This window comes from Marmota monax, unplaced genomic scaffold (assembly GCF_021218885.2).
Source record: "Marmota monax isolate L192 unplaced genomic scaffold, Marmota_monax_Labrador192_F-V1.1 WCK01_AAM20220418_F8-fsc00012, whole genome shotgun sequence".
Classification (NCBI taxonomy): Eukaryota; Metazoa; Chordata; class Mammalia; order Rodentia; family Sciuridae; genus Marmota; species Marmota monax.
Window position 1 is genome coordinate 16,818,061 of NW_026695227.1, and position 14,198 is coordinate 16,832,258.

General features: G+C 37.7%; 1 protein-coding gene across 1 annotated transcript in view; it reads right to left on the reverse strand.

Moving 5' to 3' along the window:
* Window positions 1–14,198, reverse strand: part of Tmtc1 (transmembrane O-mannosyltransferase targeting cadherins 1) — a 268,042-nt gene that overhangs the window by 84,632 nt on the left and 169,212 nt on the right. The window contains exon 9 of the mRNA XM_046435417.2: window positions 6,085–6,206. Within this exon, the coding sequence (XP_046291373.1) occupies window positions 6,085–6,206 (122 nt within the window). The remainder of the gene's footprint in view (window positions 1–6,084; window positions 6,207–14,198) is intronic.

Consider the following 14,198-nt stretch of genomic DNA (forward strand, 5'->3'; position numbering starts at 1 on the left):
GCCCTATATGGGTAATAGGAATTATGATGCTTTCCATTGCTGTCGTGTAGTTAAAAAAATAAAAAAAAAAGATCATGTAGCACTGTGGATATAGCAGTTTGAGATTTCTAAAACCAGTAAATACTTCTAAAAAGTGGGGTGGGTGGGAGAAGAGGGATGTCCAGAGGACTGTCTATGGCTCTGCTGACAAGGAGACTGAGGACACAGGAAGGATAAAAATCTCACAAATTTCTAATTATGAAAAACTCCTTTCTCCTTTCACTCCCCTCCCCAATTTAGCCTCAAACAGTGAAAACTATCAAGCAGCTTTAATCAGCATTTTGAAACTACAGAGCATTCGGGAACTATCCACCTGGTATCTTAGAAAACTAGTTGCCTCACCCATTCAATGACTCCCGAAACTGCTTGGCTGTGGGTGGCACTGGGCTGCACTGATTCCCATTTCAACCTTCTTCCTCTGGACTTGCTCAAATGAGTTTCTGAGATTTCCCTGTGGATTCTCTTATTTGGCCAAATTTAGATTCACTTCAAATAATCATGACCCTCGTCCAGTGGCTCTGAAGGAACATGTGTATAGATAAATGGATGTGGAAGGGCCAGACCATCAGATGACAGAGGTAGTGTAACTTCAGAGATCAACCTTCTCGTTTTCCCCTCTGCAAAACAGATACTGCAGTACTGTTTTAATAGCTACTTGTGTAAAATTTAAAAAATTTCACTTTGAGTTGATAGGTAAGATTTAAAGAGATTTCTCAAACTTAAAAATGAGTGAGGCTAAGGGCTGGGGCTATGGCTCAAGCGGTAGCGCGCTGGCATGCGTGCGGCCCGGGTTCGATCTTCAGCACCACATACAAATAAAGATGTTGTGTCCGCCGAAAACTAAAAAATAAATATTAAAAAAAATTCTCCTCTCTCTCTCTCTCAAAAAAAAAAAAAAAAAAAAAGAGTGAGGCTCACCCTTCCTCCTTGTCTACTATGTCCATAAGCTCAGGGGATATACAATACAAATGGCATCCCTGTCTAAGAGTATGGGGCACTTTTTACTTTTTTCCCCTCAGATTCATGCCATCCAACTTCTTGTGTAGCCTCAGTAATTCTTGATTGTGTCTATCCCCAAATATTTTTCTACCTTCAATTCCTGTCTATTCCTTTCCCTTCTCTACTCATTGAAGTTTTCCTAAAGTAGCTAAGGAATTTGCTCTTTGGCACTGAAGTGAATAAATCATCCTGAATCTGGCATGTGGGTGAATGTTCAATTACTTTATATAACTTTATTTGAGAGCTTTCATCAACTATTTCTGCTTCATCAATTTCCAGAAATTTCAGTCCTTTGGAGTCTTCTAGTGCAGTTTGTACAAAATACAGAAAAGATAGCCATAAAATTATATGCTTCTCTTGGGATCAGAATCAGAGAGCAAAATCTGTTTAAGAATGAATTCAACCTCCAACTCTCTTGCCTGTTCAAAAAGGGCATCCACAAAGTGGGCATTTATCACCAAAAGAAAATATTATTCCAATTTATTTTGATGGTAAAAACTCTGACCCTAAACACCAGGGAGTGCCAGGCAAATAGCTGGTTTCTGCCCTTTTTATCCACAGATTTCCAAGTGAAAATGAGAGGAGGATTATATTTTGGGTATTTTCTGGGTTAGTCTGGAGGAAGAAGAGAAGCCAGAAGATTTAAGGGGTTTGTTCCTAGTTAGGAATAAAGGTCGGGGGTGGAAGAGACTGTCAGTCTGACTCATACTAGACCCTTCTTGTAGAATGGCCACATCAGCCTCCTGGGACTGAGGGGATTTACCCAGCCTTCAGTAGGGCTGGATATGAGGACAGTCAGGTATGAGCACCTTAGGCCAGAGGCCAGGATTTGGCTTCATAATAACTTGAAACAAACATATAACGAGAGAAAATTCACCTTTTTTTCCTCTTTTTTCTCCCTGGTGCTAGGAATTAAACTGAGGGCCTCGCACATAGCAAGCACACACACTACCACCGAGCCACATCTCCATGCTGAGCTTTTGGTTCATATTCCTATTGTTGCCTAAAGTTTGTGAGTCAACACATAATTTCTGCATAAAGATGACCTGCATTTTCAGGGATGTCAGTGAGGACATCATATATATTTTCCTCAAAGAGCCTGGGTACTAATGATGTAGAAAGTGGCTGTTTCAAGACAAGGTCAACAACAGAAGGAGATTCGTGCAGAGAAGATTTCTAATTGTGTAAAAGGTTGAGGGCTGGGGGTATAGCTCAGTGGTACTTGCCTAGCATGCACAAGGCCCTGGATTTGATCCCCAGAACTAGGAAAAAAAATAATAAGGAAAGAAGAAACAGTTTGGTTTAGGAGATATTCTGCATTATGGTCAAATTCTATCTTCAGGTTTATCAAATGAAGCAAGTATTATCCAGTGCTTTGACACCTCCAGGAGACCCACAGCATCCACCCCACTCTGCTTGGCCCTGGAGAGGACTTCAACTGTTCTATCCCCAATTATCTACTATTTTCCATTAAGACAGGGCAGCTGGTCACTGTTAGGTAAAATCTGTTTGTGAAAAAGTCTGTCATTTTTCAAGATAGCTCAATATTTACAAAATGGTTCTGGTGAAGTCATTAGAAACCCTGAAGCTACAGCAGTGTGTTCACATGGGCTTCAATTACTGACAATCTAGGCTACTTCACTCGCACAACACAATAGATAAAAAGGAATCCAGTGCCTAAGTAAAGACGCTCCCTTGCTAGTTTAGTTACAACAATGACTGTGGAAAGGTTGGGATTCCTTAGAGATGTGACACCCCATTGAAATATTCCTAGGCTTCCTCTCACCCCAAGTTTCCAAAATCCAGGTTACACTCTTAAACGTAGTCAGGACTGCAGACCCAGTGGAATGACCTGGGCCCCCCAGGATCATCCTTCAGAAACAGGAAAGCACCTCCACCTCCTTGATCACATGGCTTGGACATCTGCTGAGACTACACCACTGCAAGGGGCAGCAGTCACGATGGGCACGGTAATGACGTGCCTGTGAATCCAGAAGTCACAGGGCAGCAAAGAGAAACCCTCAGAAATGACAACTTGGCAACAACGCTGCAACACATGGATGCAGGAACCTGGACAGAAAAGGACAGTCATCTTCTTAATGCAGACTAGCTTACTGAATTTGTTTTTGGATGCCTCTTCACTGAGTTTGCCAAATGAAGCAAATCCAAATTGGTTCCCAAAGGCAGGCACTTGCTCTTGGCTAAACTGATGCTTTCTTCATATGCAACAATTTTATTGTAACCCAAGTCAGATTATTCCTAGGAAAAATGAGCATTTTATTTCTAGACAAATATATAGTACCACAGGAAGGGTCACTGAGACATGGCAAATGTGAAGAGCCTGAGCTGGCATGAGCTGGGTGGTGTGTGGAGGACATACCTGCCTGGGCAAGAGAAAGCCCTGACTTTAATGAAAACACCCCACAAACTACTGATGGTGCTACTGTAGGCTTCCATAACATGAGAGCCTTCCTTCTCCCTTCACCAATGATCTCCTGGGTCTGGACTCAGAAAACAGTTCCTTGTACTTGTCATTCTCTGTCACCCAGAACCCCAAATTCCTGAAGATTCAGATCTCAGGATTCTTGGCAATACCAAGTCTCTATCGCTAAATGGAGTTGAGCTGAAATTGCTTTATTATGTTTCCATTTTCTTCTTTTTCTTTCTATCAAAATGAAATAAGGTCTGCAAGGTGAGACAAGAGTCAGGAGAGAATATTTGCATTCCAGCTCTGCTACTTACTAGCTGTATCACCTCAAGTGAGTTACTAACCCTCTCAAAGCTATTTCTGTAACATAATGATCATGGTATCGGCTTTTATCAACAACACTACTACTTAATATTCATTGGCCATGTACAATGTCAAACACTTCCTAAGTTCTGTATATGGTCATCTCATTTAATGATCACAGTATCCCATTGATTTGTGTGTTGCTATTATCCCTATTTTATATAATCAAGAAACTGAAGCTGGGAGAAATCACATTGATATTGAAGTAGGAATTTGAAGGCAGGCCCTATCACTTGATGGGGCAGGCAGTGAACCACTAGATATAGCATGAATTAATGGACATGATGACAACATCCTTAGCGTGGAGACTGAAATATGATAAAAGCTCAATAAATGCTTGAATACAATTAATGGTAAAATGGCATTAAAGAGCAGAATAATACTGTAAAGAATATTAAGTCTTATGAAATACTCCATTTTGTCAGTCAACAGTTAATGAACTCTTTCAAGGCAGATACTGCAATTACTTTTTTTTGTAGCCTCACATCCTACTACATCATTTATGATAAAAAATACTCTATAAGCTCTGTTAAATGAAGAATGCGGAGGCATCAGTACTATAGAAAAAAGCTGACTAAAGATACTTTCACTTGACCTAAGCAAAAACATCACAGCTGGGCACATTGGCCCATGTCTGTAATCCCAGCTTCTGGGGAGGCTGAGGCAGGAAGATTACAAATTTGAGGCCAGCCTCAGCAATTGAGGGAGATCCTGTCTTAAAACAAAATTTAAAAAGAGCTGGAGGTTTAGCTCAGTAGAAGAGTACTTGCCTACCATGAGCAAGGACCTGGGTTCAACCCTTAGTACCATGAAAGGGATTAAAAAAAATTTACACAGATTGATGTTGCCTTTTGCCCTTCTATAAATTAGTATGGCAACTTCTCAAAATCCTCTTAGCTATAAGTAACAAAAAATACAAAGAATTGTGCTGTATATTTGTCTGTATCAAATAATACGTATAAAGCAATAACTTCCTTTTCAAATTGTTCTGAGGACACCTAAAACAAAGTGAAGGCTACCCTTGGCCAAGCACTAGCCAAGTTTAAACATAATGCTGCATAAGCATAGACTTAGGAAAGCTATAGTTTTGGTTTAGGAGAATTGGAGATTATAAATCTCATTTCTAATTAAAAGTGTTTTAAAATTCCTAGTGAAATATCATAAACAAAAATAATGATTTTCTTAAAATATTTTGGATTATATTGCCTTTTAGAAAAATCCATTCTTATAGAACTTATAGAAGTTATTATTAAACTTTTATAAAAATGAACTATTCAAAAAGACAACATTGTAGACCAAAATACTAAATTTATGGAGTTTACTAAAATCTCAATTTTAGAAATGAGAAAATCTGGTACAGAAAAACATCATGTCTCGCTCAAGGTCACACAACTAACTGGTAAATGGCAAAACTAAGCCTATCTCCTGCTTCAGTGATATTTCTGGGCATCTGAAAAGAAAAGTGGTCTTGGAACAATGACATTTGATTGTTAAGAGAGCAGACCAGCTTCAGCACAGTTCACACATGCTCAGAGCTAAGTACATTATATATGCACACATATATGAATATCCTTTATAATTTTTAAATCACTTTTATTTCACACAAAGTTTTTCTTTTTTGGTACTTAGGATTGAACCCAGGGGTGCTCAACTACTGAGCCACATCCCCAGCTCTTTTTCATATTTTATTTATAGACAGGGTCTTGTTGAGTTGCTAAGTGCCTCACTAAGTTGCTGAGGCTGGCTTTGAACTAGCAATCCTCCTGCCTCAGCCTCCTAAGCCACTGGGATTACAAGCATGTGCCACCATGCCCAGCTTCATAGGGATTTTCTTGAGGATAAATTTTCTTGAGATTATTCCTACTTTTAAATTAAAGAAAAAAAGAGGGCAAGGAAGAAGATCATGAACATAATAATTTTATGCAAATCAACAAATATTTCTGAAAATTTATAATAATTATATTTAACAAAACATTTGGACAAGATGGTGTGGTAAGCAACTGCAGCTAATGTCCTAAATATACTGAAATCAGTATTCCAGTTTAACTGTGAAGTTGTAATGGGCAGAGAATCACCGGGAACTAGAGTGAATGTCACCAGCATGGTCTCACCCAGCCTTCTGTGTGGCTGTCTGAAGGTATTAAAGTCTGAGCTGCTTGAGGACCTAACTCTCATCACTCCAAGGATGGTCTCTCTGTTGGTTGAGGAGGGAGGGAGGGCGGGGCTGGTAAAGAGCAAATGGCTGTGATAATTACCTTGGCGTGTAAAGGACTCTCTCGGCCACCACAAAACCCACCCTGAAGAAGAGGTTGCTGGCTGGAATGAACGGGAACACCAGGAACAACAGGCCCACTAAAACTTCCTTGTGCTCTAGTCTCTGAAACACAAAATAACGAAGGACAAATCAATTTTGGTTTAATTCCACTTCAATCAGCAGTTAACCACCTCTTCCAATTTTGATTCTCAGTGAAGGAGTGAATAAACCGGAGCCCGTGAACCTTCTGACCAACGAGCTGAGTTTGTCACACAAAAGCCCCAGGCTGGGACAGCTGGCCTGTCCAATCACCCACAGCAGCCCGACACACACCTGCCACCAGAAACATCTGATGTTGGTACAGTGTGCTCCCTGACCCCTGCTCCTTGCTCTGAGTGGGCGCTGCGGCAAGCCTGCTTCTTGGTTCTGGCCCTTTTCAGATTCTTTGTCCCTGCAGGAACCTTGGGACAGTCCAGAGAGCATAGCTGCTGGGTAGACTGCAGCACACAGGCACCAGGGGGAGTTTAATTATGTCCCCTCTCCAAAAGAGAACACTTTTAGAAGAAAAGAAAAAAAAAAGAAACAAAAAACACACTGGGAAAAGGTATAGGGATACTGATGGTAAAATTTAGAACACCTATGTGGAGGACTCCATTGAGCCCCCAAATTTCTTTACCACCTCTCAAATGAAGCCAATAAAACAAGTATTTAAGCATCTATTCCACATATTTTTTTGTAATAAAAAAAATTACAAAATTTCATTAAATTGGCAAATGCTCTTTTTCCAATATTTGTAAAGATTTTTCTTGATCATTATAGAATTAAAATTTGCATAATGTATGAATTAGTTTTTATAGATTTTTAATTAAAATTTCTTTGGTACAATAATATGTTGTAATGAAAACTGTAAAAAAAAATTTATATTTCCACGTGCATATATGATATAGATAGATGCAACTGAAGAGAGTTCTATTTAAAACAGGCCTTAAATTTATTGATTTTATTATTTTTTTAAGTCTAAGAAGAAAACCAAATAGAACTTTCCATTTTACAAGATTAAATGTTTCCTATAAATATAAACAGTTAAAATAGTGTAATTCTTTTAATAATTGAAAAAGAATAAATAAAAGAATTTCATAAATATAAATAAAACTTCCTAATGGAAATTACAAATGCTTTAAGTATGCAAAGTAAAAGATGTTAAAGATCCTGGCTATTTGTCATCTGGATTTTATTAAAGTTTGTTTTTCTAACTATAACAGTATAGAGTAATAAAATTTCTATGAGCAATTCCATATATTTTGGACAGTTTACCTTAAATAATTAATAGTTCCATTAGTAATGATCTCATTTTTATTTAAATAAACCATTCCCTTTAGAAGAAAAATAAAAATATATAAATTATATCACAAGTTTTCAACTCAAGTGGATACAAAAGAAATGTTATATTTCTAAGGTTCTACCAAAATTGACCAGAAAAAAAAAAGTTAAAAGAAAAAGAGGAGCAAGTTCATTTTATTTAAAAGCTGAAAGTTACCTTTGTAATTTAGATTATACTTAAAATTTACAAAGTACATTTCAGTTTAAGAACTTAAGGGATGTAATTTAACAAAGAATAAACGTCTTAATAATAATCCTATGACATCAAGTGCAGGTATTTCTTGCTAACATTAAAAGTAAAGCTGAGAGTGAGTGTCTTATCATGTGGTCCTCATTAACTCCGAGCCTATGGTTGAATAGCTCACTGATATTCTCTTTGTATAGGTGCATTTTTAGTTTTTGCAATAGCTGATTACTTCTCTTGACTCTTTCCAAAAGCTGAAATATCCTTTTTAAAAAAAAATCCTGCCCTCCAATGTTCCTTTATTTTTCTCTAGTTTTCACATATGTGAGAGAAAATATTTGACCCTTGATTTTCTGAGACTCACTTACTCCACTTGGCATGATATTCTCTGTTTCTGTCCATTTATTATCAAAGGTCATAATTTCATTATTCTTTATTGATTAAGTAAAGAACCATTGTGCATATGCCACAATTTCTTAATCCATTCAACTACTGAGGGGCATATGGGATGATTCTATAATTTGGCTACTGTGAATTGTGCTGCTATAAACATCGAGGGTGTATTGCTCTAGTCTGCTTTTATTAGTTCTCTTGGAAAAATACCATGGAGTGGGATATCTGGGTCATATAGTGGTTCCATTCCGAGTTTTTGAGGAATCTCCATACTGCTTTTCTTGTTCCTGTTTTTAGAGGAAATACATTCACTTTTTCTCTGTTCAGTATGATGTTGGTTTTGAGTCTGTCATACATAGCCTTTACAATGTTGAGGTAAGTTCCTTGTATCACTGACTTTTCTAGTGTTTTTAACATAAATGGATGCTAGATTTCATCAAAGTCCTTTTCTGCATCTATTGAGATGATCATTTGATTCTTAATTCTATTTGTGTGAATTACATTTATTGATTTGAATACATTGAACCAATCTTGCATCCCTGGAATGAAACCCACTTGATCATAATGTATTTTCTTCTTAATTTGTTTTTGAATGTGGTTTGCTATGATTTTATCAGGGATTTTTGCATCTATGTTCATCAGGGATATTGTTGTGTAGTTTTCTTTCCTTGACACGTCTTTGTCTCCTTTTGGTATCATGGCTATACTGGCTTCATAGAATGCATTTGGACGTCTTCCTTCCCTTACAATTTCATAGAATACTTTGAGGAGGACTGGAATTGGTTACACTCTAACAGTCTGGTAAAACTCAGATGAGAATCCAGGTGGACTTGGGCTTTTCTTTGTTAGAAGGCTTTTAATTGCTGTTTCAATTTCATTACTTGATATTGGTTTGTTCATGTTTTCTATGTCTTCCTGGTTCACTCTGGGCAGGTCATACGTGGCTAGAAATTTGTCAATATCTTCCATTTTATTGGAGTAAAAATTTTCAAAAGTTTCTAGCGATCCTCTGGATTTCAGAAGTGTGTGCTTATGTTTTCTTTTTCACCTCTAATTTTGTTGATTTGGCTCTTCTAAACCTTTGGTTAGTTTGGCTGAGGGTTTGTCGATCTTACTTGTCTTTTTTTTCATTTGTTGTTTTTAGATATATATTACAATAGGGTGTAATTTGACATTGTATGTGTTCATGGAGTTCACCCATTCCATTTAGCAACTCATTCCTGTGGTTGTACATGACGTGCAGTTACACTGGTTGTGTATTCATATATGAGCATAGGAAAGTTATGACTGATTCATTTTGCTCTCTTTCCAATCCCCATCCACTCTCCCTTCCCTTTGGTACTCTTTGTCTAATCTGATGAACTTCTATACTTCACCTCCTTACCCTCCCTTGTTATGGGTTAGCATCCACATATCTGAGAGATCAGTCTGCCTTTGGTTTTTTGAGACTGGCTTATTTCACTTAGCATGACAGTCTCCAGTTACATTCATTTTCTGGCAAATGCCATAATTTCATTCTTCTTTATAGCTGAGTAATATTCCACTGTGTATGTATACCACATTTTCTTTATCCATTCATCTGTTGAAGGGTACCAAGGTTGGTTCTATAGCTTGGCTATTGTGAGATGCTATAAACATTGATGTGGCTGCATCACTATAGTATGTTGATTTTAAGTCTTTTGGGTATAAGCTTTCTATAGACATATTCATGTCTTTCTAAAGAGACTTCTAAAGAGAACGCAATACACTCTTATCAAGAAGAATGAAGAGTGTGGGTATAAATACTCTCAGATCAGGCCACTGCCCCTGTTCCTAGGTAATTTCTCCCCAAAGATCCACCTCCCTGACCCACACATTGAGGTTATCTGAGGACAGCCCCCACCACTGATCTGAAGGTGACATGGCTTTCACATCCCAGGATCACACCTTCTCCCTGACCAAAGCCTCCTTCCTTACTCTGGTGGACTTTCAGGTACTTGCACAGAGCTCCAAAAGCCTAAGCAGCCACCAGGATGAGAGGCTCTTCATCCTTGATGCGGGGTCAGATGAGAGAAGAGGCCAACCTCCCTGCCTCCTCCTTATTCATGAGCCCAAGGTGCTCACAGTGCCAGGGAAACAGAGTTGGGGAGAATCAAGGAGAGCTCAGCCTCTCCCAGAAGACTGATGTGTAAATTGCAACATGACAACATGAAGGTTCATTTGTTCCTCCACCAGGTTCTTTGGGGGCCGGGAGCACTCGCTGTTTTCATCATGACGGTCATCCCAGTTATAACCACACATGCATCTCTGTTTTCAGTGGCTGCCTTCCCCAACAGATCACAAGCTCCACATGGGCAGGGAGTTCCTCAGTCATGTTCACTGGTAGAAAACTTTTGTTTACCTTAGTGCCTGGTACCACTAGCTGCTGAATAAATCGTAAGGGAATAGATGTCGCAGGAAAGAGAGAAACTGATGGAAGGTGGGGTGGTGGTGGGTAGGTGGAGAAGGATCCCCAGTGGAAGTGATAATCTGGCTTGAAATATTAATAAATGCTTTCAAGGAAGACAAATGGGGACAGGGAACATTGCAAGAAGAAGATACAGAATGTAAAAAGCAGGAATCACACTAGACATGCTGGCAGATGACAGATCATGCATTCCCTGAGGTAGAATGCTATAGGGAGATACTACTGTGTCCCTCATGCACAGAAAGAAAGATGAGTGCTTGGGGTTGATTCTAGATTCAGTTTGTGGCCCTGCCACTAATACAGCATTAGTTGTCTTGGGCACATGTGAACCTTTCCAGCCTCAAGGTGCCTTGACCACAAGTGAAACAAGTAAGGTTCTGGGTTAGTGGGGTTGGATCATTACACAGATTTCTTGAGCATTAAGAATGCATGTCATCATAAAATTGATCAACCCCTTGCCCCACTAACAAAGAGAGAAAATGCAAATTACTAAAATATATGATGAAAAAGGAAATATCACAATGGACACTAATGAAATACAGAAGATAATTAGAAACTATTTTGAAAATTTATATTCCAATAAAATAGAAAATCTTGAAGACATCGAAAACATTCTACAGCATATAAACTACCCAAACTGAATCAGGAGGATATACATAATTTAAACAGATGAATTACAAGTAATGAAACAGAAAACACCATTCAAAGCCTACCAATCTACAAAAGCTCAGGACCAGATGGACTCTCAAGCAGAGTTCTACAAGACCTTCAAAGGAGAATTAACACCAATACTGCTCAAATTATTCCATGAAATAGAAAAGGAGAGAACCCTTCCAAATTCATTCTATGAAGTTAATATCACCCTGATACCAAAACCAGACAAAGAAACATCAAGGAAAGAAAACTTCAGACCAGTATCATTGATGAACACAGATGCAAAACTTCTCAATAAAATTCTGGCAAATTGCAGACAAAAACATATTTAAAAGATAGTGCATCATGATCAAATAAGGTTCATTACAGGGATGTAAGGTTCGTTCAACATACAGAAATCAATAAATGTAATTCATCACATTAATAGGCTTAAAGACAAGAATCATATAATCATCTCAATAGATGCAGAAAAGGTATTTGACAAAATATAGCACCCTTTCATGTTTAAAACACTCAACATTGTAAAAGCTATATATGCTAAACCCAAAGCCAACATCATTCTAAATGGAGAAAACCTGAAAGCATTCCCTTTAAAAACTGGAACAAGACAAGGATGCCCTCTTTCACCACTTCTATTCAACATTGTCCTTGAAACTCTAGCCAGAGCAATTAGATAGGTGAAAGAAATTAAAGGATATGAACTGGAAAAAAAGAACTCATACTGTCACTATTTGCCAATGATATGATTCTATATTTAGAAGACCCCAAAAATTCCATCAGAAAAAGTTCTAGAATTAATGTATGAATTCAGCAACACCCATAAATCAAATGTGTTCCTCTACATCAGTGATGGATCTACTGAAATAGAAATTAGGAAAAACTACTTCATTCACAATAGCCTCAACAAAATAAAATATTTGGGAATCAATCTACAAAAGAGGTGAAAGACCTCTACAATGAAAACTACAGAACACTAAAGAAAAAAACTGAAGAAGACCTTAGAAGATGGAAAGACTTCCCATGCTCCTGGATAGGCAGAATTAATACTGTCAAAATGGCCATACTACCAAAAGCATTATACAGATTTTATGCAAAATCCCAATGACATTCTTTATAGAACTAGAAAAAGCAACCATGAAATTCATTTGGAAAACTAAGAGACACAGAATAGCCAAAGCAATCCTTAGCAAGAAGAGTGAAGCAGGTGGCATCACAATACCATCACAATACCAAAGCGTCACAGTAACAAAAACACACATAGATCAAAAACACATAGATCAATGATGTAGAATAGAAAACACGGAGACAAATCCACATAAATACAGTTATCTCATATGAGATAAAGGTGCCAAAAACATTCACTGGGGAAAAGATAGCCTATTCAACAAATGGTGCTTGGAAAATTGGAAATCTACATGTAACAAAATGAAATTAAACCCCTATCTCTCACCCTGCACAAAAACAAACCCGAAGTGGATCAAAGACTTAGGCACTAGACAGAGATCTTGTGCCTAATAGAAAAAAACGTAGGCCTAAATCTTCTCTATTGGGATCTAACTTCCTAATGACTCCTAAAGCACAAGAAGTAAAATCAAGAATCAATATATAGAATGAATTCAGATTAATAAGCTTCTTCATAACAAACGAAATAGTTAATAATTTCAGAGAGAGCCTTCAGAGTGGGAGAAAATCTTTACCACATGCACCTCAGATAGAGCATTAATCTCCAGGACATATAAAGAACTCAAAAAACTTAACACCAAACAACAACACCAAGATCAACAACAAAAACCAAATAACCCAATCAATAAATGGGCTAAGGAACTGAACAGAAACTTCACAGAAGAAGAAATGCAATTGATCAACCAATATATTAAAAAACATTCAACATCTCTAGCAATGAGAGAAATGCAAATCAAAACTACTCTAAGATTTCAACTTACTCTAGTCAGAATGGCATATATTGCTGGTGGGACTGCAAATTGGTGCAACCAGTATGGAAAGTGGTATGAAATTTCCTCAGAAAACTTGGAATGGAACCACCATTTGACCCAGATATCCCACTCCTCAGTTTATAACCAAAGGATTTAAAATCAGCATACTACAGTAAGGCAGCCACATCAATGATTACAGCAGCTCAACTCACAATGGCTAAACTATGGAACCAACCTAGGTGTCCTTTAACAGATGAATGGACAAAGAAACTGTGGTATATAGACACAATGGAATATTACTCAACTTTAAATAAAAATGAAATTATGGCATTTGCCAGTAAATGGATGAATCTGGAGAATATCATGCTAAGCAAAATTAGCCAATTCTCAAAAAACCAAAGACTGAAAGTTCTCTCTGATATGTGGATGCTAATTTACAATGAGGCAGGGGCTGGGAAGAAGAGAGTTACTTTGGATTAGGTAGAGAGGAGTGAAGGGAGGTGAAGGGGTATGGGGGTAGGAAGGACAGTAGAATGAACCAGACATTATTATCCTATGTCCATATATGACTACATAACTGGTGTGATTCCACATCATGTGCAACCATAAGAATGAGAAGTTATACTCTATTATGTATGATTTGTCAAAGTGCATTCTACTGTCAGATATAACTAATTAGAACAAATTAAAAACAACAACAACAAAATGCATGTCAACAGTGTCTCTGAGTTGTGAGCTTCCAGGCCACCAGTCAGTGCTGCCACTGGGGGCTGGTCTTAATGATGTCTTTCTTTGTTTTAAAAACATTCAATTGAAGACAGTGGCATAGTGTTCGAACTCAGTGACATCTTATTTTCATTTAGAGAAAAATAATGTTTATGAAAAATTCCTTATCTTCATATTTATCTGATGAAAATACTCTGTCTTCCTCTTCCTCAGTATTCAAGAACAAATTTCTTTGAACAACAAGCCAATTTGACATTCTAAAGTTAGGGAAAAAATACATCACAGACATGGCTGAATTTCCTAGAATGAGATAGACTGGGAGGGAGCCCAATTTGTATCCCATGGATCACAGATGTGACAAAATTTGACTAAAGAATGTACAGCATATTTCAACCAAT